The sequence below is a fragment of the Dipodomys merriami genome, unplaced genomic scaffold, assembly GCF_024711535.1.
Source record: "Dipodomys merriami isolate MVZ:Mamm:240054 unplaced genomic scaffold, mDipMer1.0.p SCAF_6, whole genome shotgun sequence".
In the NCBI taxonomy this organism is placed as follows: domain Eukaryota; kingdom Metazoa; phylum Chordata; class Mammalia; order Rodentia; family Heteromyidae; genus Dipodomys; species Dipodomys merriami.
In genome coordinates this window covers 7735900-7762657 of record NW_027206179.1, presented here as the reverse complement: position 1 = coordinate 7762657, position 26758 = coordinate 7735900, and the positions used below count along the sequence as shown (strand labels likewise).

The window sequence follows — 26758 nt, the reverse complement described above, 5'->3', positions numbered from 1 at the left end:
TCTTTCTGGTTATTACAGTCTATTGTGTGACAAAGTTGAAGAGGATTTTTGGAGCATATAAACGGCCTTTTCTATAATTCCAAAGGCAAATGAGTGACAATATAGAACTACTGAATACAACATACCCTAATGAGCATAGTACAATATAGAACTATGTTAAAATGAAAATATTAATGGAATTCATTAATAAATAAGATATAAGTTAGTATTTTGTTTATATGTTTCAAAAAGTAATTGAGAAATCAAAAATAAGATAAAAAAACCGGGATAATATGCTAATTGTGAAAAATAGTATTAAATGCAGATTGAATTGAAGAAACAACATACATACAAAATTCACATTAAGATAGTGATAGTTACAATTATACCACTATTGTGATATCAGCACTAGACAAACTAGTAAGAGCAATTTACTCATTGAAGTAATTCCCATAGTAAAAACTAAGAGCGTACTGGGAAAATTTAGTTGAGACCTTTTATACATTGATCAAACACATGTGGCAAATCTTAAATCTTATCTTCTCAAAGATGTATTTTCTCCCTGAAGCCATGCAGAGAATTTCTATTGGATTTCAACACGATGATGTAGCACTTGGGGACAAAGATGCAGCACAGGAGCCCTGCACTGGAGGCCAAGATGGAGAAGACCTCCACAGCCACTATGACCTTCCCCTTGGCACTGTGGTAGACAGGCAAGAAAGTGAGCCACACACTGCAGAACACCATCATGCTGAAGGTCAGGAACTTGGCTTCATTGAAGGTGTCAGGCAGGTTTCTGGCCAGAAAAGCCACAGTGAAGCTGGCCAGGGCCAGGGAGCCCAGGTAGCCCAGGACACAGTAGAAAGCCGTAAGAGAGCCCTTGTTGCACAGGATGATAACATGGCCATGTTCAGAGTGTGCATCTGTGTCAATAAAAGGAGGAGAGGTTCCCAGCCAGAGTCCACAGAGAGTCACTTGGATCAAAGTACAGATAGGGATGATGAACTTAGGAGCCCCAGATATCAGCAGCCACCTCATCCTTTTCCCTGGAGAAGTGGCCTTGAAGGCCAGAACCACAGTCACTGTTTTGGCCAACACTGTAGAAACAGCCACAGTGAACACAACTCCAAATGCGATCTGCTGTAGGATGCAGGTGACCATGTTTGGACGGCCAATAAAGAGAAAAGAACAGAGGAAACAAAAAATGAGAGAGATGAGTAAGATGTAGCTGAGAGCCCGATTGTTGGCCTTGACAATGGGAGTGTTTTGGTACCTCACAAAAACCCCAAGAATAATAGCAGTGAGAGTGGACAAGCAGAGAGCTATGCAGGCCAGGGCCATGCCCAAGGGTTCTCCATGAGCCAGGAAACTTTCAGCCCTCAGGACACACTGGTTTCTCTCTGAGTTGGCATATAGATGATCTGGACACTTCACACACTGCTCCATATCTGGAAAGGAAGACAAATAACCCCTTTCAATAATGCACCTTCTTCAATGAAAATTCGAATCTCCCTGCTTAAAGTTAAAACATGTAAGTGTTTGTGATAATAAAAGTATTACCAGTTAGTATATAAAATGTTCAAAGTTAACATTTGTGATTCCAGCTCCCTCTGTTTAGAATACGCATTATCAAGAAAATAACAATTACAAATGCTGGCAGAGATGATGCCAAAAGGGAAATCTGTTACACTGTTGGAATGTAAACTTATGCATCTATTCTGCTAAGTAATGTGGAGGTTCCTCAAAAGCCTAAACAGAGAGCTACTCTTTGACACAGCAATCCCATTCCTGGGCATTTATCCAATAAAACACAATGACAAACTTAAGACTACCAGAACAACCATGTTAATTGCGACACTGTTTACCGTAGCCAAGATGTGGAATCACTGGCAAATGAATTAAGATAATGGGGTATATATGAACAATGGAATTCTATTCATCCATCAGAAAAAATGATATTGTATTATTCATAAGGAAATGGAAACACTTGAAAAGCAGAAAGCCATGTCAGCCAGAGCCAAGGAAACATAGGTTTTATAGTTTCATTCATTTACAGTGTCAAGATTGTGCCAATAAATCTTCAAGTAAACACACTAAATGACATATGTAGAGAGAGAGAGATACAGATTTTATATAAATGTAAATATCATATACCTATATATTATATATTTAAATCATCATATATAGATAGAGGTATCATTCAATCCATTTATTCATTGAGTGTGTTATTCATTCAGTGTGTATATATACACACACACATATACACACACACAATGGAACATGATGCATGTCCTATATAAGTCCTATATAAGTCCTATATAAGGACTCTAGACATTCACACACTGAGGCCAAAGAAGAATATGCAGAGGAGTGGTTGACAAAGACTCAATAGCTATGTGAATATGATCATATAAAATAATATGAAATGAACTCCAAGAAAAGGAAATGAGATTTTTTAGTTGATGTGTTGATTTCTTTTCCTTTTCTTTGTTAGTTTGTATATTGAATGGTAAAGAGGGGCACAGAGAAGGTAGGACATAGGGTGAATAAAAACAAGAGTGGTACTCAATAGACACAATGTGGAAAATGAAGTGTACATCTTGTGGGTGGGGATGGGAGTGAAAATCTTAGAGAAAGTGAGGGAGGGGAGGCATGGTTCAAAAAGAATTGTACTCATTGCGTGATTTATGTAACAATAACCACTCTGTATATCACCTCTATACTAATCAAAAAATAATGTTGGCACAATTTGGGAGGGAAAGGGAAAAACAAATTGTTTAAATAGGGATACAGGTGGACCCATTGCAACAATGAGATGTACAAGACTTTATGTCAAAAAACAAACTGTACAACTTAGGAGATGGGGGGAAGAGTGGGAAGAGAAAAACAAGGGAGGAGGCAACAATGCTTGATCAGAAATGTACTAATTACCGTGCTCATGTAATTGTAACCCCTCTGTATGGTATTTTCAAAATAAAATAAAATAAATGCTTAATACTGTTTTATTTTACTCTTTTCTAAACTGTAAACCTTTTTATTGTGAAAATACTGTACAAAGAAGTTACAATTATATGGGCAAAGTAATGAGTACTTATCAAGCATTGTTGCCTCTTCCTTTGTTTCTCCCTACCATTCCTTCCCATACCCCCTGCATCCCCAACACCCACCACTCGTTTCCTTCACTCCTCACCCCAACAAAGTTCTAAAGTTCATTTTTCAACATAATGTCTTGTACATCTCATTGTTGCAATGGGTCCACCTGTATACCTATTCAAAAAAATTGTTTTTTCCCTTCCCCTCCACAAATCATACTAACATCAAATACAGTGAAAACAGGGATTATACTGCAGGGGAAAGAATACAAAGCAACAAAGAAATCATCTTATAAATACTTTAGAAACAATCGCATGAAAGAAAATCCATTTGAGTCCTTATCTTGGGGCTAATTTCTCCTAACATCAACTTATCTGAGCATTTCTGCTTGTCTCAGACATATACTAGTAATTGCAAATAAGGGAAACCATGGGACCTATGTTTCTTTGAACCTGGCTTACTTCACTTAATATAATATTTTCCAAGTCTTTCCATTTCCTAACAAATGGAGTAATGTCATTCTTTCTGATGGAAAAATAGAATTCCATTATATATATATATATATATATATATATATATATATGTATGTATATGTATATATATATACATATATATATATATCCCACATTTTCTTGATCCATTCATCTACTGAGGGGCATCTGGATTGGTTCATATCTTAGCTATGGTAAATAATGTATAATAAACATAGTCATGCTGGTAGCTTTAGTATAGTCTTGTTTGTGATCATTTCAGTAAATGCCCAAAAGTGGAACTGTTGGGTCATAGGGGAGCTCTATGTGGAGTCTTTTGAGGAACCTTCATACTACTTTCCAAAGTGGTTGAACAAGTTTACACTCCCACCAACAATGCAGTAAGGTTCCCTTCTGTCCACATCCCCTCCAGCGTCTGTTGTTATTAGAGTTCTTGATTATAGCCATTCTAACTGGGGTGAGGTAGTTGTTTTGATTTACATTTCTTTTTTTTGGGGGGGGGGTCCGGTCGTGGGGCCTGAATTCTGGGCCTGGCTGCTGTTCAGCTGAAGGCTAGTGCTCTACCACTTGAGCCACAGCGCCCCTTCTGGCTTTTTTCTTTTTGCTTATGTGGTGCTGAGGAATCGAACCCAGGGCCTCATGCATGCAAGGCAAGTGCTCTACCACTGAGCCACCTTCCCAGCCCCGATTTACATTTCTTTTATGGCTAAAGAGGTTGAGCATTTCTTGATGTGTCTATTGGCCATCCTTCTTTCCTCTTCAGAGAAGATTCTCTTTAAGTCTTTAGTCATTTATTTATTTATTTATTTATTTATTTATTTATTTATTTATTTATGTGAGGATTTGTTGTTGGGGATTTAATTTTTTGAGTTCCAGCTATATTTTAGATATGAGATCCTTGTCTTTTGGATGGCTAGTGAAGATCTTGTTCCAATCTGTGGGCCTTCTTTGATCTTGCTAGCTATGTCCTTTGCCATGCAGAAGCTCTGCAATTTCATGCAATCCCATTTGTCCAACCTTTCTTTGATTTGTTGTGTATCTGGGTCTCTATTAAGAAAATTTCAGCCTGTGTCAAGGAGACCTAGTATTTCTTCTATTCCATCATGTAATGTTTTCAGGGTATCTTCTTTGACTCTAAGGTCTTTGATCCATTTGGAATTGATTCTGGTGCAGTGTGATATATAAGATTCTAGCTTTAGTTTTCTGCAAGTGATAAACCAATTGTGCCAGCATCATTTACTGAAGAGGCTGTCTTTCTTTCATTCTATTTTTTAGCTCCCCTAGCAAAGATTGGGTGGCTATTGGTTTGTGGGTTCATTTCTGGGATTTCCATTCTATTCCATTAGTCCTGAGGTCTGTTCTTGTGTCACTACCAAGTTGTTTTGATTACTATGGCTTTGTAGTAGAGTTTGAAATTTGGTATTGATATTCCTCCAGCACTGTTCTTTCTGTTAAGAATCATTTTTGCTTTTCGGGGTCCTTTATTGTTCCATACTAATTTTTGGATTGCCTCTTTAATTTCCTTGAAGAATGAGGTTGGAATATTGATAGCTATCACATTTAATTTGTAGATAGCCTTGGAAATATTGCTACTTTTCACGATGTCGATCCTTCCAATCCAAGAGCATGGGAGGTTTTTCCACTTTCTAAGTTCTGTTTTGATTTTCCTTTTCAGGTCTAAACCATAACCTTAACCTCACTCCTACATTGTGGGTTTTTTTGTCAGATTGAATCTTTAGTGACTATCATCCATACTGATAATATGTCCCTCTTGTCATTTTTAGTATCCTAATCATTTTCTACACTATTTTATCCTGCTATACCATTCATTCTTAGCACTCTTTGCGCAGCTCCTTAAGCCCCAATGAAAATTGTGGATATGGCATGCACTTTAATATATAGGTCTGTGAAATGTTAATAGAAGCCCTAGTGCACATTCTTGAATACATGACATTATATTTGTCTCTCCTGTTCACCTGTGAAGCAGTGGGGAACAGAGGATCAAACTATTCTTAGAATCTCTAACATCATGCTACACATAAAACTTCTCTATTTCTTAAACCAATCCCATATTCTCAGCACCTGCTCTCTGGCAAGAGAAGTTCTATTCACTGTGATATGATCAATGTTTTCATCGTTTTATAACAGCAATCTGCAAGAACATGGATACCCTATCTTAATAAGGCTTCATATTTAGTATTAGGATAGAAGTTAAACTTCCCTTATTGATGGAGAAGTAAGTTTTCTAGAGAGATATCCATGCATATTAGACTAGAAGAAAAATAATGCCAGATATAATTCAGGTCCAAGATTTATATAGTTTGAAGGAACAATATTATCAATTGTTAGAAACTGAAGGAAAGGTAGCTTTGACTCTGCGATCTTGCTTTCTTTGCACTTGGATTAATCAGAGAACATTACAGAGAACTGCTACATAAGTCATGGACTTACCTGTCCCATTAGAAATCTCATTTTCTGGGCAAGGGATACAGTCAAAGCAACAGGCAGCCTTTTCCTCCTGAGAGGATTTCCTGAATCCAGAACCACAACTCTCACTGCAAACGGAGTGAGGAATCTGAGGAAAATCATATATGTTTTGGTAACTGTTAAAACGTTTACCTACCACACGAAAATCATTAAATTTTCTTAGAAATTGGACCGTTGCACACACTTTCTATACACATAAAGCCAATCAGTTGAATGGATAGTTACAGATTCCTTATGTCATCATCCCCAAACGCTTATGTGCTATACTCTTCTTCTGCAGTCCCAGGTACCATTGTAAAGTGTTCAATCTTTAAGAGGTGAACATAATACTAAGATAGTCATTGATGGTGAATACTAAGGAAATTCTAAAATTCATTGTGTGGGTGTGGGTGTTTGTGTGCATGCATGCACATGGGTGTGCCCACAGGTGCATGCTGGTCTTGGAGCTGGAACTCTAGTCCAGGGCACTGTCCCTTAGTTTATTTAATCAATGCTAATACTACCAATTGAGGCCACAGCTCATTTCTAATTTTTTGTGGTTAATGGAAGATAAGAGTCTCATAACTTTCTTGCCCCGTCTGACTCCAAACTGCAATCCTCAAATCTCAGCCTCTTGAGCAGCTAAGGTTACAGGCATGAGCCTGGTAATGAGCATGGTGCCTGATAAATTCACTTCCACTGATTCATAAAATATGAAAACCCTCACTGAAGCTGTCAAAGTATTCCCTAAATATGGATATCCCCTACATAAGGTTATGTGAAACCCTCCTTTCTTCCTCTCTGCTTTCCATTTACCAAGAAGTAAAAATCTTCTGATACAGAGAAAAATCTTTCTGATTCCTGTCACCCTGATGCCTAAATTACAGATCAAGTAAGCCTAGCCTAAAACAACTACAGTGTGGAGCAAAATGAACCTTTCTATTTATGAATTGATTCCTCAGGAATTTTGTCACTTGTATTTTTACTAATTACAATAAAGTTTAGAAACCTAGAATTCATATATTCCTTTTCTATCCTAGAGACAACAAATAAGAAAATTCCTCTAGATGGTAATAATTATCCAATGCTTGGATAATTAATGAGAATAGAGGGGCTTAAAATATAGGGATTATTTTGCTTCCATGAAGTTAAAATCATTGTAGTTAGGTCCAACTCACCTCAGTAGTTCGTATGGTCCACTCTATCATATCTTCAGATATTGACAGTTGATGACCCTGTGGAGCATATGGAGAAAATAGTCCTACTTTCACCTTACATTCAAGGCCTTCTGGAAAATTCCAATTGTTCACAATGTCATAGTCTGTATCTAATTTCTCTTTCTCATTCAAAATCACTTTGTCTCCAGCAGGATTATGAAATTGGATCTTCTTCAGAAAAGGGTGCAGCTAAAATAGATCTTACAATGAAGTAAATGTAAGCATTAAGACACAAAACCTAAATTCTACAATGACCCTCATTGTCTTTAATACCTGCTTCATAATTCTGGATTGACACACTACATGAAGTAAAGCAAAACAAAAGTGTATAGAGGACTGAAATAATGTTTCTGAATATTACTCACTCACAAAGCCTCTTTTAAAGGCAAAACAATTCCATGTAAATAACCTTGAATGAGACAATTCTATGTTGTATAGCTACAGGTTAGCAGAACTGCCTGTGTTTTGAATATCTGGGAACTTCCAGTTGGCTAAATTATTAGTACCTAAAGTGGAAATAAACCAACTCATTTCTTTTTTATATATTTTATGAATATCTAGGAACATGCAGCTGGCTAAATTAGTAGTAAGGAAAGTGGAATTAAACAACCCCATTTTTTTAGTTAGAGAGAAAGAGAGGTTTCATGCATGAAAATAATACATTAATTTTTTTAAATTTTTATTTTATTGTTAAGATGTACAGAGGGGTTAAAATACATGAGTAAGGCAAGGAGTTCATTACTTGTGGATCATTTTTACTCCTTCTCTTCCTTGTTGTTGTCCCACTATCCCTTCCTTCCCCCACATCCCACACACCTACCCCATCCCCCACCTTCACTGCCCTAAGTGGTAAAGTTCCTTTCCACTACACTGTCCTGTGAATATCCTTGTCTCAATGGGTCATCCTGTGTCCTTGTTTCAGTGTTTTGTTATCCCCCTTCCCCTCCCCAGATGAGACATATGTATATTATACAATATTCAGGGGGTCAAAATCTAGTACAGTGAAAGCAGGGATAAGCCATAGGGGAAAGAACAAAGGAAACAACAAAAGGAAACAACAAAAAATAAAATCACATGGTATATTTAAAACAATAACAATAAAGACGGAACTCTTGTGTCCATATCTTGGGGTTCATTTCACTTAGCATCATCTTATATGTTCATTTGTACATGGTTTTTGAGCTTTTCAGCTCATCTGATAAGATTATCCTATATGTATACTTATTATTGCAAATAAGGGAAACCATGGGACCTATATTTCTTTGGGACTGGGTAACTTCACTGAATATGATTTTCTCCAAAATTTTCCATTTCCTAACAAATGGGGTGGTGTCGTTATTTCTGATGGAGGCATAGAATTCCATTGTATATATGTACCACATTTTCTTGATCCACTAATCTACTGCGGGGCATCTGGGTTGGTTCCATACCTTAGCTATGGTGAAAAATGTGGCAATAAGCATAGTTGTGCTGGTAGCTTTAGTGTGGCCTTGTTTGTGATCATTTGGGTAAATGCCCCAAAATGGGATTGCTAAATCATAGGGAGGTCTATGTGGCTTCTTTTGAGGAACCTCCATACTGCTTTCCAACGTGGCTGAACAAGTTTACACTCCCTCCAACAATGCAGTAGGGTTGCCTTTGACCACATCCCTTCCAACATCTGTCATAATTAGATTTTTTGATTATAGTCATTCTAACTGGGGTGAGGTGGAATCTCAATGTTGTTTTGATTTGCATTTCTTTAATAGCCAGAGAAGTTGAGCATTTCTTCATGTGTTTATTGGCCATTCTTAGTTCCTCTTCAGAGAAATCTCTCAGAATAAACTTAACTAAAGAAGTGAAGGACCTCTATGATGAAAACTTTTAAAACCTAAAAAAGGAAATTAAAGCAAAGCTAAGCAAGTGGAAAAACCTCCCAGGCTCCTAGATAGGGAGGATTAATATGTGAAAATGGCAATGCTGCCAAAGGCTATCTACAAATTCAATGCAACACTCATCAATATCCCAACCTCATTCTCCAATGAAATAGAAGAATCAATCCAAAAATTCATATGGCACAATAAAGACCCCAAATAGCAAAAATAATTCTTAGCAGAAAGAACAGTGCTGGAGGAATAACAATCCCAGACATTAAACTACTACAAAGCCATAGTAATCAAAACAGCTTGGTACTGGCACAAGAATAGATCTGAAGTCCAATGGAATAGAACTGAAGATCCAGAAATGAACCCACAGACTTAGAGCCACCTAATCTTTGATAAGGTGGCCAAAAAATAGAATGGAAGAAAGATAGTCTCTTCAGTAAATGGTGCAGGAAAAACTGTTTAAATACCTGTAGAAAACTAAAATTAGATCCTTCTATATCACCCTACACCAGAATCAATTCCAAGACTTCGAAGTAAAAGCAGACACCCTGAAAATAATACAGGAAGGAATAGGAGAAATTCTAGGGCTCCTTGTCACAGGCCGAAATTTTCTTAATAGAGACCCAGAAACTCAACAAATCAAAGAAAGGTTGGACAAATGGGATTGCATGAAAATGTAGAGCTTCTGCAAAGCAAAGGACATAGCTAGCAAGATCAGTAGAATGCCCACAAACTGGGAGAAGACCTTCACTAGCTATACAACAGACAAAGACCTCTTATCTAAAATATCAGTACGTTAAGTATAGCGTGAGCTGGTGGCTCATGCCTGTCATCCTAGCTTCTCAGTAGGCTGAGATCTGAGGATCACAGTTCAAAGCCAGCCCAGGCAGGAAACTCAATAAGACTCTTATCTCCAATAAACCACTCAGAAAACCGGCAGTGGCACTGTGGCTCAAGTGGTAGTATGTTCTCCTCTAGCTGAAGAGCTGAGGGACGGCACCCTGGCCCAGAGTTCAAGACCCATGACCGACACAAAAAAAAGTAAAAAATAAAATATACTTAGAACTCAAAAATTTAAATCCCCCCAAAACAAATCCTTAAAGAAACAACCATCCAATTAATAAGTGGGCTGGAGACTTAAAGAGAGATTTCTCTGAAGAGGAAATTTTTTAATTTTTTATTTAATATTGTGCAAAATGGTTACAATTCAGTGTCAGTTTATGAATACAATGCATCTTGATCAATTTCTCCCCTTACATCATTGACTCTCATATTTCCAGCCCCACTTATCCCTCAAGTTATTTTCTGAACACAAAATCATTCAATTACTTAGGTACATGAAGATAATCCTTTGATATTTAAGAAATTCATAAGAAAGGATAGATTTAGAAGTTTGAAAACATTAGCTGTGAATTGAGTGAGGTCATTTGTAACAGAAAAACAATATGGGAACATTAAGAACATTTCCCCCTTTCCAGTAGCATGTTTTTCTTGAAGAACATAGGAAGAGAGGTCTGAAGAAACATCAGGAACCTTTAAACAAAATTTCTCTTGGGATTTTTTAAAATTAGAACATATTTGGATTCACTTTGTTTTGGATGTGTCAATTCCAACTAAGAATACCTTACCTGTACAGGGGAAGGCACCATCCCTTCCCCATTTCCCATCAGTGGTATCTCTGTTTGATGAAGAAACATCTTGTGAAGGGCATGGGCCACAGCATACACAGCATTGTATATATTATAACTCTCTTCAGACATGGCCATGTCAAAAATGTGTCCAGGCAACCACTCCAAGGAGGCATCCTGGGGACAGTTCTCCCATGTTACACAGTCAGACTCAGAATGGGAGCAATTAAAAGAAAGAACCCACAGCCTAGCAAGGTAAAAGTCTTCTGGGTATTTGGAAGGATTAACTTCCCTGACATAGTTCTTAAACCAAGAAATGTCTGAATGGTGGTGTGAGAACATGAGAGGAACATGGAGTGAGCCTAAAATGAAGTATCTTCTACTGATGGATAAATCACTCTGTGAAGTCATAAGCCAAACCTTGCCTGACATTAAAATCTTCTCAAAATAAGTCATTAAGTCTAGTAGGTATTCATTATCACCATAAATGATAAACACATTTGCTGATGATTTACTAATCTTGTGATGGATTGTCATTATGTTTAATACTTGTGTCAGGGTAGTGCTTGGAATCACATGCTCAAAGGCTACACAGACTCTGTTCTTGGCCATCTCTTCTCTCAGTTCTGGAGTTATCCACAAACCACTTTCATCTAGTGAGATCAACAGCCCCACCCAGTTCCAGCTGAAATGAAGCATCAAGGAGACCATGGCAATGGCTAGTGATGTGTCCTTTGGGGCCATCTGATAGAGAGAAGGAAACTTGTTTTGTTCACTCAGCACAGGATCTAAAGGTCCAAAAGTAATCTAATGGGAAATAAAATTGGAGAGTCTGTAAGAGGATTGCTATCCTTCACGATCTTAGTCTGTATATTAAAGAAGAGGTTTAAATGATGGAAGGGGATGTTTTCTTTCCTTTTTTGTTTTGGAAACCAAATTTTAAATTTGATTTCCCATCTGTATCAATCATACCCATTTCCGGGCTTTATTTTACATACATAGTTGAACATTACAACTTTATTTTCCATCAGTCCTCTCTTCATTCCTCTATTCCCCACATCATTCCCTTTATACTTCTACTATTATCAGGAAACACATGTTTCAGCTTCCTCCTGCTCATTTGGTCAGAGCACTTACATCATGGGAATCCATCATTCAGTACATCATCCTTCAGTGTATACATACTTGTGGCTATCTATGGGATTACATATTTATTTCATATTTCATGCTTATATTTTAAATCTAACTTACACATATTAGAGAAAACCTGATAATTTTTTCTTTCTGCTCCTGATTCCATTCACAAAATATCTTCATTTTTTGTTTTACATAAACTAGGCCTTGAACTCAGGCCCTGACCCATGTCCCTGATCAACCCTAGATTCTATAACTTGTTGCCACACATCCATTGCCAGCTTTTTTCTGGTTAATTAGAGATAAGTCTCATACGCTTTCCTGCTGATGGGGCATGTAAAACCACAATCTTCAGATCTCATCCTCTTTCATAGCTAAGATTACAGATGTGAGCCATCAGCATCCAGATAATTTCACCTTTTTGTTTAGGTTTTACTTTTTTAAATTTTCACTTTTTAAAAGTCATTTCCTACTTTCTTATTGCTTCCTATACAATTATTCAACAGGCTTTCAGTCCCTGGCAATTTCCTTGTCGGCTCCAACTTCTCCATCCTCTCTTAACCAATGGGAACATGGATAACTAGCTATTTTTGTATATTTAACCTTTGATATTATAAAACTTTATAGATTTTGATAACTTATCTCTTATTATCACTTGAAAAAGCAACAAAGTAGACATCTTTCCACATCTGCTTCCCTACCGTTCTCACCTGTGGAAACCTGTAGATTTCCAGCAATGTCCCAATCTGGGCTGATGTTATTGCTGATATTCCTGTGAGTACTGCTACAGAGTTACTTTCTCTCATGCAGGTATAATTAGGGATCTTGTACTGCCCAGAAAGCCAGACAAAGGGATTCTCAAGTGTTGACCAAGCTTTGAAATCCACATTATAGATATCAAATCCCAGAGTTACGTTATGTAAAATATTGGGGTTTTTGTTGATTTCTTCAATGGCAAAAGCCAAGGAAAGGACAAACTGGTAGTTCTTGAAGACAAATCTGCACCATAGATATGAAAAATTCATCAGAAATAATTCAAACTTTATCTGCAAGTCAGTGCAATAACTTTGATGAGTTTAATGTTTGTGTCTTTAAAACATAAATGTGTTAACAAAAATTACCCTCTTTGGGATGGAATGGTAATGTGGTGTCCACATGAATTCTCAGAAACTATGATTTTTCTCTTTTATATGCAATATACCAATAAGTTTGGTCTTCATTAAACATGGAATAGGCTATCATAATACACAAAATATTTTTTGCCTTGATCTTAGAAAAACTAGCTCCATATGTGTGACAAATATTTGTTTTTCAGCCACCTTGTATGTTACATGGTTATGTGGCAGGTTATAGGTTCATTTGAGGAGGATCCTACAGCTCTCTTCAGAAACCCATTACTTTGAACAGCTCTTTCTGAGATAGCTACCAGAACAAAAAACTCAAAATATCAGGAGAGAGGCTTTATTTATAATATATAACAGAACAAATAAGATGCTTTAAAATGCAACAGAAAGTAGTTTCCCATATGAACTTTCACTTCACTAAACTTCAAGAAACTAACCGTGAAGAAAGGAACTTCCAACTACAGGATGGAGAGAAAATTGTCATGAAGACTTGTGCTAAAATACCTGTCCCACAATTCCCATGGTGACATGGTAAAATGCAGTTGATGATCACTACTCTCTTTCCAAAATATGTACATCGAGATGTTGAAAAAGAAAGGATACAGAAAGTAAAGAGGATTAAGGTCTCTATTCTCTCTCTGTCTCTTTGTGTGGGTGTGGGTGTGTCTGTCTGTCTCTGTCAGATACACAAGTAGACAACATAATGAAACTCAATACACACTATTTTTAAAAAAGGAATGATAGAGGAGGAATTGTAATACTAATGAGGGAGTGAACTTGTCCAGCATTTCCTATATGCATGTGTGGAATTTTCACAATAGAAAAGTTTTATGTCAGTGATGTATGCTAATCCCAAATAAAGTTTCAAAATTGGCTTACTTCACTTAATAAATTTTTCCCAAATCTTTCTATTTCCTTATGAATGGTATAATATCATTCTTTCTGGTGGATGAGTAGAATTTGTATATATTTCACATTTTCTTGATACATTCATCAACAGAGAGACATGTGCTTTGATTTTTTATCTTGGCTATGGTAAACAATGATGCAATGAACATGTTTGTGCTGCTGGCTTTTGTTTTTAGGTCCACTGCATAAGTGCCCAGCAGTAGGATGCTGGGTCATAGTGAAGCTCTATGTTTAATCTTTTAAGGAACCTCCATACTGCTTTCCAGGGTATAGAACAAGTTTACATTCCCACCAGCAGTGTAACAGAATGTCATTTTTGCCACATCCTGCCAGCCTTAGTTATTTTAAGTTTTCCTGGTAATGGCAAATCTAACTGGAGTGAGGTTGTTTTGATTTGCATTTCTTTTATAGCTTGAGATGTTGACACTTCTTTATGTTTCTATTGTCCATTCTTACTTCTTCCTCTGAGAAGTCTCTCTTTAACTCTTTAGCCAATTTATTGATTGGCCTGTTGAGTTTCAGTGAGTTTATTTTTGGGAGGTTAGTTTTTGGAGCTCTAAGTATATTTTAGCTATGAGGTCCTTGTCTGATACATAGCTAGTAAAGATTTCCCTCATTCTGTGGGCTTTCTGTTTACTGGCTGGCTATGTTCTGACAAGTGAAATATACAGGAGTATAGAGAAGATTCTCAAGTCTGCAGTGGGAAAAACAGGTAAGTATACCCCTATTTCCTTAATAGTTGACTTCTCAGTAGAATCCACACAGGCCAGGAGGACATGGAATGATGTCTATATAATTCTGAAGGTAAAAAATATAAATTATTCACAAAGTATAAGGCATCTAGCAAAGATGTTCTGTACAAGTTAAGTACAGGTAAAGATGTTCCCAGACCTGCAAAGTTAAGAGAATATACCTCTAGCAGATACTCTAGAAGATATGTCGAAGGAAATTGTTCTAATGAAAAGAATCATTAATATGGAAAAATATATAGTAATATCAAACTTACTGGTAAGGATAACTATACAAACAAGATGAGAATGTTCCAACATATAAATGTGCTAGCTAAATCATATACATATTTCTTAGAAGATGGACAATGTTAACATATTTCCAATATTTAATATATAAAAATGTGAAATCAAATATACAGTACTTGAAATGATAAGGACAATAATGCAGTAAGTTTTCATTTGTGCATATTTACTAGATTAATTATATGAAGAAATTTCACTATGACATTTCTTTACATTCACTTAATTTTAATCATAGTCTGCCTTCTTTCTTGTGGGTACATTTCTTTCTTGTTCTTTTGTTTGCTTCTCATCCTTATCATGGATAGTGCTATCACTGCAAAATACTTTGCTGTAATCAAGTATAATTTAAGCCTTCTATTAACCACAAATTAAAGCTCATAATAGACAAAGAAAAATAATAACCAAAAAATCAAAGGACAGAGATCATGTAGTAGGACACCTGCCAGTGAGTGAAAGTATCAAATACAAAATTTGAATCCCAATCTTGGACAAAAGCCTCACTTATTAACCACTGAGTCTGCAAGAGAGAAAACATAGAAGCATCATCAGTGAACCAAACTCTAGCACATTACATAATGGAACTAATAATCATTTGTCAACAATGACTAAAATCAAAACTGCATAAAATTCTCAATGTAAAAGATATGGGACTGAAACCAAACACCTGTGGCTTATGCCTATAATCCTAGCTGCTCAAGAGGCTGAATTATGAGAATCGTGATTCCAAACCAGCCTGGGCAGGAAAAGTCTATGAAATTTATCTCCAGTTAGGCACAAAAATCTGGAAGTGGATTTGTGGCTTAAGTGGTAGGGCACTAGCCTTGAGCATAAGAGCTCTCGAACCACACCCAGGCTGAGATTTCAAACCCTAGTACCAACACACACCAAACTATGTTGGCTCCAAAGGCCCCACTTCACCTTCAAAAGCTCCCATACACTGTTTCTAATGGAGGCAGCCTGTGCAAGTGGAAACTAAAAGAAAGCAGGAGTATCCTTAACACATCATATCAAATAGACTTGCAACACAATGAAAAGTGACAAAGATCTCAGTTCAACGACAAAAGAATCAAATCAGCAAAATGACTTAGCAATTTTAAATGCATATTTACTCATTATCCAAACACTTCACTATCTGAAGGAAGTGTTAGCAGAAAGGAGAGAGAGCCCCTAGTATAATCATTGCTAAAGAGTATCTGGAGAGACAAAGTGAACAAGGATTGATCAGAGAGATATTTTATCCTAGATCAAGTGAGCCTCACACCTGTAAGACATTTCACCCAATTTCTGAAAAGAACATCTCTTCATCACACATGGAACATTTCCCAGAGAGATCAAGGAAGATGACCCAAAAGCACTCTCAAAATACTGAAATTTTCTTTACTATACATTGTGACTATGGTGTAGTAAAACTAGACATTAATAGTAAAAGTGTGAAAATCTGCACATACAAAAATTTAAAAGAATGATTTTAAGCCACAAATGGGTCAAGTCAAAATTCAAGAAATTGAAAATGAAAGCAGAATACCAAAATCTCTTTTTCTTTTTCCTTTTTTTTGGGGGGTGGGGGGTCCGGTCATGGGGCCTGAACTCTGGGCCTGGGCACTGTCCCTCAGCTCTTCAGCTCAAGGCTAGTGCTCCACCACTTAGCCACAGCACCGGCTTTTTTCTTTTTTGCTTATGTGGTGCTGAGGAATCAAACCCAGGGCCTCATGGATGCAAGGCAAGCGCTCTACCACTGGGCCATCTTCCCAGCCCCTCTTTTTCTTTTTCTTTCTTTCAATTTTTTCTGGTCCTAGGACTTGAACCTTGGGCTTGGGTACTGTCTCTGAGCTTTGTTGCTCAAGACTAGTGCTCTTGAGCCATAGCATCATTACTAGCTTTCAGCAGATTCATTGGAGGCAAGAGTTTCATGGGCTTTACTACCCTAACTGACTTCAAACTGTGATCCTCAGATCTCAGCCTCCTGAGTAGTTAGGAATATAGGCATGACTCTCCAGCACCCAGTTAGAAAAGCCATTTTAGATAGTGGCACTAGGCAGTCCCTAGGCTGGGAGGAAACAAGACTCTTTTAGTCTTGTCTGTGCTGCCAAATTTGTGTATTGAACTACCAGACAGTCCCTTGATTCTTTGAAATGATGTCTGAGTCACATACATATTAAGATAGCTTTCAGATCAAGAGTGAGAGCAGGAGATTGAATTTCCCTTCAACTAAATCCTAGCATTTTAGGAAACATCCCCATCTGCAAAAAAAGTGATAAAGTTAATAACTGTTTGGTTTAACCTTGCAAAGTTACTGTGTGGATTACTCTGTGAAGGTGAGATGTTTTCCTTGATATGGTTTAAGAGGACATTCATTGGCCTTTGTCCCTAATTCCTGGCACAAGGCTCCGAACCTTATGGTACTTTCCAAGTGATAAAGGTGACAGAAGCCCTTTTGCCAGTTCTGGGGCTTGGAACTCGACACTGTCCCTGAGCCTATTTGTGCTCAAAGCCACCACTCTACCCCTTGAGTTGCAGTCCACTTCTAGCTTTTTCTGAATAATTTATTTGGAGATAAGAGTCTCACAGATTTTACTGCCAGGCTGTCTCCAAACCATGATCCTCAGCTCTCAGCCTCTTGAATAGCTAGGATTACAGACACCTGGCTTAGTCCTTTTATTCTAGTGTTTCAACTCTTAGCAGGTCCCTATATGACTTTAGTTAGACCATGCTTTGATCAGAAGTTTGGAACTTTCAGCCCTAGCTTCTTGACTTACAAGGCAGAGGGGATGGATATTACATTCTATTGCCAATTGCCAGCAATTTCCTTAATCATGCCTTCATCATAAAATTTCCCTAAAACTTCTAAGCCAAGATATGTTAGAGGAGTCTCTGAGAAAAGTCAACACACATAGGTTCTTGGAGCTCAGAAGCTCCCACCATACCCTGCCCCTCCCCCTCTCCCATTTGGCTGTTCCAATAATTGTCAGTAAGAAACATATACCAACCTATCTATCTTCCTTCTCTGTTTTTCTCCTCCCTCCCTATCTCCCTCCTTATCTTCCTTCTTTCTCTTCTTCCTTTCCTTCCTCTGTCCCTATCTCCCTCCTCTTTCCCTTCTTACTTCTTCACGCTCCAGCCTCCTCCTTCCCCATTCTCCCTCTCTCCTATTCAATTTCCCTTTTTGTCCTTCTTTATTGGCAGTACTAGGAGTAGAATTCAGTGCCTCATGCTTGCTAGGCAAATACTCTATGACTTGAACCATGAACCCCACTACCAGCTCTTTTCTCCCTTTAGGCACTTTTCTGAGAGAGTCTTGTATTTTTGCCTAAGAGTAGCCTCGAAGAACAATCCTATCTATGCTTTCAGCATGTCTGAGACCACAGATGTATGCCAACATGCCTTACTTATTACTTGAGATGGAGTTTCACTAACATTTTGCCTTGGCTGTCCTTAAATTACAATCTTCCTGATTACAGTAGCTGAGATTACAGTTATAGTCACCGGGTTCAGTCCTGATTTTTGTTCTTTATAATAAACCTATGACAAGAAGTTAAGTGCTTTCTGATTTGCATGTGTTATTCCAGTGAATTTTTCATCCTGATGGATGGCTTGTGGAAAGTTTCAGATTGACAGTGGTGTTTTATAGTACAAGCCCTTATTCTTCAGAGTCTGAGCTACCTGTGAGTGGTGTCAGAATTGGACTGAGTTGTTAAATAGATTGGTATGCATCTATTTACTCTTTCCCCCTCAATAATTAGGACTGAACTCTGGGCCTAGAAAAGTGCTCTACTCATGTCTCCAGTTTTATTGCATTTAATTTATTTTTCAGAGAAAGTCTCACACTTTTTCAGGGTCCCTTCTTGGACTGTGGTCCTCTGCCTTCTGAATTGCATGTGTTCACTATCATTTTCAGCCCCTACTCACTTTTTATGCCCCACATCATCCTATTCCATAATGAAGACAGGAATTCCAGGTCATAAGCATTGAGACCACTATATGGTAGAAAAATGAGGGTATTGTTCTTTGAAAGTGATAACAAGTGGAATAAAAATAAAATGCACCCAAAATAGAGGAAACAGTCAGGAAGAGGACAAAAATAGAAAACAAGAAAATGTTACAGCAGCAGGCATAGATTCACTTAATTGAAAGAGGAGATATTATGGGATGGTGGCCTATGCTGATAGGACTAGAAATGAGAGAATATGGAAGCAGGGCAGATATTAGGGCTTTGCTCCATCCACCTGTGTTGCGAAAGATAACCTTGGAGCCGAGGAGAGCTAGCATAAGTGAGTAATGGAGTGACAAAGAGAACATACCAAAGCAGTGCTGGGTTACAGAAACATGACATGATGAATTAAGCCACATATCATTTATATTTCCAATGAGCTACAGGTATCGATTGCCTATTGCTACTATAAGAAGTTATCATAGACATAGTGGCTTTAAACAACCCAAATCTATTCACTTAATCTTTCCTTCTGGAGTCTTCAGGGGAGAATCTGTTCCCAGGACAACTCCATCTCAGAAGCCACTTCACATGCTTTAGTTTGTGGTCCCTTTTGTCATTGTCAAAGCCAGCAGAACATTCTTTGAGGTAATTCCATCTACTAGGCTACTTACAACTCTTGTGATTACATTGGGCCCACCTGGACAATCCATCATCTCAGTGTCTTTAACATCATCATAGATGAAGTGTCCTCTGCTGTTAGGATGCCATATTCACAATGTTCTTAGGTGTGGATGTCCTTGCCTTTGGAAGGTCTTTATTCAGCCACATTAAAGTGGCTATAATTAGGCTGTGGATGCAACTTAGTGGTTAAAATATTTACCTAGCATGTGTGAGACCTTGGGCTCAAACTTTAGCACATCTCCTTTACAAAACAAAACCCCTAAAACTAAACCGTTGAAATTATTTAATAAGTTATCCCAATGAGTTCAGTGCTAAATCAATGTGTTAAATTCCTAGGTAAGTTTGTAAGTACATTATATACTAAATCTATAGAATCGATACTTAGTATTGATACTATATATAAGATCTGTCTATATAGTATGCATATACTGTATGCAATATCTATATATAAGTCTCTATAAAGATGTATATAGAGACCTATATATAGATAGATACTATATGTGTATACTATCGTATGTTATAGAACTATATAGTATTTATATCAATACTGTGGTATTCACATAGATATAGTATATATATATATAGTTATAATATAGCTCTATATTATATACAGAGATATACTATAGATATACTATATATAGTATAGATAGATAGCAGATATGTATATCTAGTATGTACTATATAGAGAGATCCATAATATGTATATGTGTAGATATACTATATATGCTATATAGATATTATATATTGATATCTATAGCATAGATATGTATATCTACATAACATATATAGATATCTACATATAGTATCTATAACTTATAGATACTATGTCTGTGTCTATATACTATAGCATACAGTTATTCACGTCTCCCAAACATGTCTTCCATCAGGTAACTTGTGGGACACAGTCAAAAGTGGTGGAAGAACTGGATAGTAGACATACAATGCTATCAGCTACAGTTGCTAACATGGAGACTTTCCTCATTTTTTTGTAGGAAAAATATATGATTCATGTTTTGGAGAAGGGAGTGACATTTCTCCCGAGAAGTTAGGAGATCTAGATTTGAGAGAGGTCCAGCTAGAGGCTGAGAGTTGTATTGGCTTTATGAAAGATGGATGAGCTGATGGTGGTGGATGAGAACAAATTCCTGGAAACATCAATGTTGAGAGACCAACTGAGGAAGGAATGAATAAGGAGGGGTAGAGGGAAAGAAAGGGCATGTTTAAATCTAGAGGAAAGGAAAATGTAGTGCAAGTGGGAGGAGGGAAGTTAATACCAATAGTATTTTTTACTCTTCTTATTTAGAACTCAGGACTTGATCTGCTCAGCTTACTTATTTGGTGGGTATTCAACTACCTGAGCCAAACCTCCAGACCAGCATTTTTCTGTATAATTGAGAGTGAAGTCTTGTTGACTTTTTTAAAACTTCAACTGACTTTGAACTTCAATTACAAATTACTTCAATTACAAATTACTAAGCCAGGCACCAGTAGCTCACCTCTGTAAAATCCTAGCTACTCAGGAGACAGATCTGAGGATCACAGTTCAAAGCTAGCCCAGACAGGAAAGTCTGTGAGACTCTTATCTCCAATAAACCACCAGAAAACCCAAAGTGGTGCTGTGGCTCAAGTGGTAGAACACTTGCCTTGAGCTGAAGAGCTGAGGGACAGCACACAGGCCCAGGGTTCAAGCCCCACCACTGACAAAAAAATTACAAATTACTAGTACAGAGTTCTATTCTAGCACCAGAGAACAGACTGGCAATCCATAGGTATATGCATATTTATATCCTCATATGTTGCCTTCATCTGATCCTTTCCAAATATTACAATATTGTACCTATACTTTTGTTTGTTTATTACTGGTCCTGAGACTTGAACTCAGGGCCTGTGTGCTGTTCCTGACCTTTTTTGCTCAAGGTTAGTACTCCATCACTTGAGTCATAGGTTCACTTCCAGCTTTTTGCTGGTTAATTGGAGATAAGAGTCTCACAGAGTTTCCTGCCTGGGAAGTTTTGCACTGCAGTCATCAGATTTCAGCCTTCTGAGTAGCTATTATTACATGTGTGAGCCACAAACACTTGAAATTTAAAGAATATGAAATGACCCCTCTGGTTTATGTATTCCATTACTTCAAATTATACTCTTATTGGTGGAGGCATTTGCTTAGATTTGTCACAGACAATCATAGCTAAAGAAAGAGGTTATTTTCTCAAACTTTTTGCATAACTGACTCTAGCCAGAATTTTTTAAAGGATGACAAAATCAAACATACCTAAAATGATATTAATATTGCAACAGTAGACAGCTATTCTTCATATTTTAACTTTATTCAAATTTAGGAATAAAGAAAAACTTTGTAGAATTAAAAGTTTCTCAAAACGCAAACAGAAATGTAGTATCAACAGATAGTTCATTTCTCATTTTTCTTACAAAAATAGCCATGACTTGTGTATTGGTACTAAGTACAATTTTTGAGAAAAGAAGCCAGTCTGCCCATCTTTAAGTTTTATTTTCTGATTTATTTACATCAACAATAGCCTATAAGTAGAAATGCAAAATGAAATTTTCTCAGTTCTATAAATTATTCTGTTAAGATTAATTTAAACAGACATATAAACATACAAGCCCACTCTTTTAAAAAATGGACCCTTTGCATCTAAGAGTACTTTAATTTTTTCAAGTCAATGGCCATTTCTTCAAACATTCTCTAGAAATGTTTTGTTCTTCTGAAAGAATACATGGAGAACCATGTGGGAGGAGTAAAGATGGCAGTTTCCACTAAATAACTTCAAGAGTGCACAGTGATACTCTGTTTATTCTCCCCACAGACTTTCTCGCTAAGCATATCAAGATGAAGCTTTTTTTTCTTTTTTCTTTTGTGCCAGTAGTGGGTCTTAAACTCAGGGCCTGGTAAGTGTTCCTTAGCTTTTTCACTCAAAGCTAGCATGCTACCACTTGAGCCACATCTCCACTTCTGGCTTTGGGATGATCAAAACTGAAGATAATAGCCTCACAGAATTTGCTGCCTGGGCTTGTTTTGAAATAGGATCCTCAGATCTCAACCTTCTGAGTAGCTAAGGATATAGACATGAACCACCCATGTCCAGTGAGGCCAGGGGTTATTAACTGAGTTCAGTTTTGATTTCATGGTTAGGGAAGTGGCATGGCATCTGGAAACTAGTAGTTTGTAACAGTACAGTATAGATGACCTCTTTCTGTCTCCCCAGAGAATTTTCCTGCTCCATATGTCAATAGTGTCAGAGTTGAAGAGGCCCCCTTTGAACCTCCCCATTCAAGAGAGAAGAAGGCATGTCCCTAAGCAAGAGGGAAGGGAAAGAGCAACAAGAGAAGGATGTGACTAGGGTCCATTTTATTTACAAGGATTCATTATTTTGTTGTTTCAAGTAAATGTAGCAAACACTGGATCCCATGGACATTCTTGGCAGCTAAATAAAGGCCATTTTCTTTTTATGGGTGTTCACAATTGACTATATCCTGGGATCTTGTAGTCAATTAGAGTTTACAGTCAATGGCTACCTACAACCTTCCTTTGGCCCACATAGGAGGCAAACTGATTCCCAGGCTGAGTTGATTTCACTTCAGAGAAATTGATCCCAGAGAAAGAAGTGAAAATATTATAGACAAGTGTTCTAGAGAGAGAGAATGGTGTGATCAGGCCCTTAACTTAAAGTATCTTTGTAAGAGGAAAACACAATACACAAATCATAGACTTCTGTGTCTCTTCAACTTTACCCAGTAGTACTGCCTATGGGGTTTCTTCACTTGAGCAAATTACTTGTTCTTTTTGAGCTGTGTATTCATTAGTAAAATTGAATCAAAAGATACACCTTGCAAGTTGTTATAAAGACTAAATAAAATGTATATAAAAATCTTAAGATAGCATATACAGGCAGTAGAATCTCAGGATATCGTTTTAATGTCATAAACTCAAGATCAGAGCTGCAAACTGGATAATCAATTTAAGAAGAAGCGAGGAGTTTTCTTTCTTTCTCTACCTTTCTTCCTTGCTTCCTTCCTTGCTTCCTTCCTTCCTTCCTTTCTTCCTTTTCTCTTTCTTTCCTTGCTTTCTCTTTCCTTCTTTCTTTCTCTACATCGTTCTCTCTTCCTTTCTTCTTTCACTCTTTCTTTCTCTCTTTTTTCTTTCTTTAATTATTCCTTTCTTCCTGCTACTGATCCTTATTCTTGAAATAAAGGCTATGTCCCTGAACTTCTTTTGCTCAAGGCTCTACTACTCTACTACTTGAGCCACAATTTCACATCTGGCCTTTGGGGGGCAGTATTTTATTGGAGATAGGAATATCATGGACTTCCCTGTCCTTGGTACCTTTGAACCATAATCCTCAGAACTCAGCCTCCTGAGTAGCTAAGATTACAAGCATGAGCTGCCAGCACTTGACTGCATCTATGTTTCTTATAGGAAGATCACATCCCTGATGAAGAAGGCTAAAGATCACTTTCTACCATTTTTCATCTCTTTTGAGTTTTTCTTATGACCTGTGAGCATCAGGAACTACAAATTGGACAGCAGTGAGGTCATTAGCTAGAGGACCTGGATTTCAATCACACCTTTTAGCTGTGAAATTATATGACCCTGGACTCTCTGATAGTTGACCTTTTCTTTACCCCTGGCCCATGATGAGTAGGAGATAGTAAATGTGTACCATTTAGGAACACGTAATAAATTTTCCCAGGTAAATTGTATTTCTCCTGTTGAACTAACCATATTCTAAAGGGGAACCATATGAAGAACTTCCACTTTGAAAGTTGTCCATTTTTGTAGACTACAACAGCCATGATTACACCATGAGCCATTTTGGCTGTTTCCTACATTACATGCTCTTCTTTTTATCTTTTCCATAGCATTTATTTTTGTGGTTTACCATTTTCTCCTTTGCTGAATTGTGAAGTCATAATTTAGCATAGTAATATTCTAGCTATTTTCCTGGGCAGATGGAATGTACACTTAGTTTTTCCAATGGCTATCTTGGTTTAACATTTTGGTGGGGGCGGGGGGTGGGGGGGGTGTCCGGTCATAGGCCTGAACTCTGGGCCTGGCTGCTGTCCCTCAGCTTTTCAGCTCAAGGCTAGTGCACTACCACTTGAGCCACAGTGCCACTTCCAGCTTTTTTTCTGCTTATGTGATGCTGAGGAATCGAACTCAGGGCCTCATGTATGCAAGGCAAACACTCTACCGCTGAGCCACCTTCCCAGCCCTAACATTTCTTTTATTACTTAACTTGGTGATGTTGATACTCGTCTGATTACTCTTCCTTGAATAATAATAATGAGTATTGAGAGCTTCTGATCAGACTGCTCACTGAAAAGAGCACCAATTAAACCAAAAGGGTGAAGGAAGGATGGTGGAGATTGACAAAATAGGCACATGTGTGTAAACTGAAGTATTGAAACTTATGGAGATTGGTTTGGGACAATAAGTGATAAACAATAAAGGTTCATCAGGAAATTGAATACAGTGGACATTTGATACAATACCACATGTGGATGTATAGTCCAAAATGTCAATCTCAAATTTGTACAGTGATGCATTTGTATACATGTTTGTTATTGTTGACAAACAATATCCAACTATGGAATCACCCTGGGTGCCCAAGTGTTATAGATTAAATAGAAATGAGTTTTCTTGAACCATAGGATGAAATAAAAATTGTAAGAAAATACATGGAAACTTTTTAACTAAATTAAGCAAGTATCATGAGTACAAGTACCATATTTTCTCTCGTATATGTAATGTAGAATAACAACAAGTGAAAATGGAGAGAAAATTAGAGATATATGAAGGTAAACAGGATGTGGAAGGATGCATAATAAATCATTATAAGTAGAAGGGGTGACTATAATCAAACTATGAGACATACAATATCAATAAACAGTAATGAACTAGCTTGCACAACACAAGTAATTGTAATAATAACTGAAAATCATTACCATAACATCTGTGAATGTAGAGTTGAGTCATAATTTTCACCCTCTGACACTTAATTGCAGTGGTCCATTTATGGCAAACTTCTTAGATGACATATTACTATCTTTAACCTGCAACATCCATACATTTTACTTCCTGATTACCAACAACTCTTTGTATCTTCAAGTAGCTAAAAACCATCCAGCAACTGGAACCATAAGATCTAATGTGTTTATAGAAGAGCAGTAATAAAATTATTCTAACATAATTAGGAATGTCAGGAAAAGGAAAGTCAAGTGAAAATAGAAAAAATAGTGGAGTTTAAGAAAAACAAGTATCTAGGAGTGACAGGAAGAAGCAAGGTTCAGAACCTTCAATAGTTCAGATTTCCTCAAGTGGGGAAGAGAGTAATTCTTTGTCCTGCCATGTGTGCCTCCAACTGTGTGCAGCTACATCTGGCTACTCGGCACATTAGCATTTGAAAACTGGTGAAAGAAAGTGATAGAGGCTAAGGATCCAATGTATATTATGCAAAATTAAGAAGAGTAAAGGAAAGATTTTAGAGGAGAGGAATGAGTGAAAATGATGAAAGGAATGACATCAAGCAAGATATGTTCATAAACAGCAACTTCTTTGTACAACTACTTAAAAACATGATGATGGCAACAATAATGATCATCTAAATAACATATTTCTAGTGCAGTAGTGTTCAGGATACATGATACAGAGAATACTGAGGTATACACCCACAGTTCCCTAAGCCATTGACCATCCTAGAAAAAAACAGTAAATGGAAATCAGACAATGAGGTACTTACTGTGTGTTCTCTTCTTGCTTAGAAGTATCACTGACACTGTGATCTCTTCCCAAAGTGTAAAGAGGGAAAAACCCAGCAATCACCACATCTCCATCCATATGTGCTCTCTGTTTCATTCTAGAAAAGCAGTTGGCTATACCCAAGACACTGACAAATGGAGGAAGCTGGGAAATGATTAGAAAAGCAAAAGGAAACATCACTGAAGCATCTCCAAGCTGGAATTCTCGCTGCAAGTGGAGACTACCATGTCAGATATTTATATACATGTATCTTCTGTTTGGCATATGTTCATATGGGTCTTTATGGACAGAGTTAGACACTCTAACCTACCTTTTTTCATCACATTCTTGATGCGGGCCCAGGAGAGATATGTAAAACTCTCAGCCTGGGGCTCTGCATCTGAGGCCCTGAATCCAGGAGAAAAACACAAGATGGAAAATATGTT

At 37.3% G+C, this 26758-nt stretch overlaps 1 protein-coding gene across 1 annotated transcript; it reads right to left on the bottom strand.

Moving 5' to 3' along the window:
- Nucleotides 1-522: 522 nt before the first annotated feature.
- On the bottom strand, nt 523-26411 carry LOC138814222 (vomeronasal type-2 receptor 116-like). Its single transcript, XM_070003233.1, has 8 exons — nt 26314-26411; nt 19543-19624; nt 15559-15590; nt 12584-12872; nt 10740-11546; nt 7208-7435; nt 6015-6138; nt 523-1427 (listed from the first exon to the last, which is right to left on the bottom strand). The coding sequence occupies exons 1-8, from the start codon at nt 26409-26411 to the stop codon at nt 523-525; spliced, it is 2565 nt and encodes an 854-aa protein (XP_069859334.1).
- Between the last annotated feature and the right edge of the window lie 347 nt (nt 26412-26758).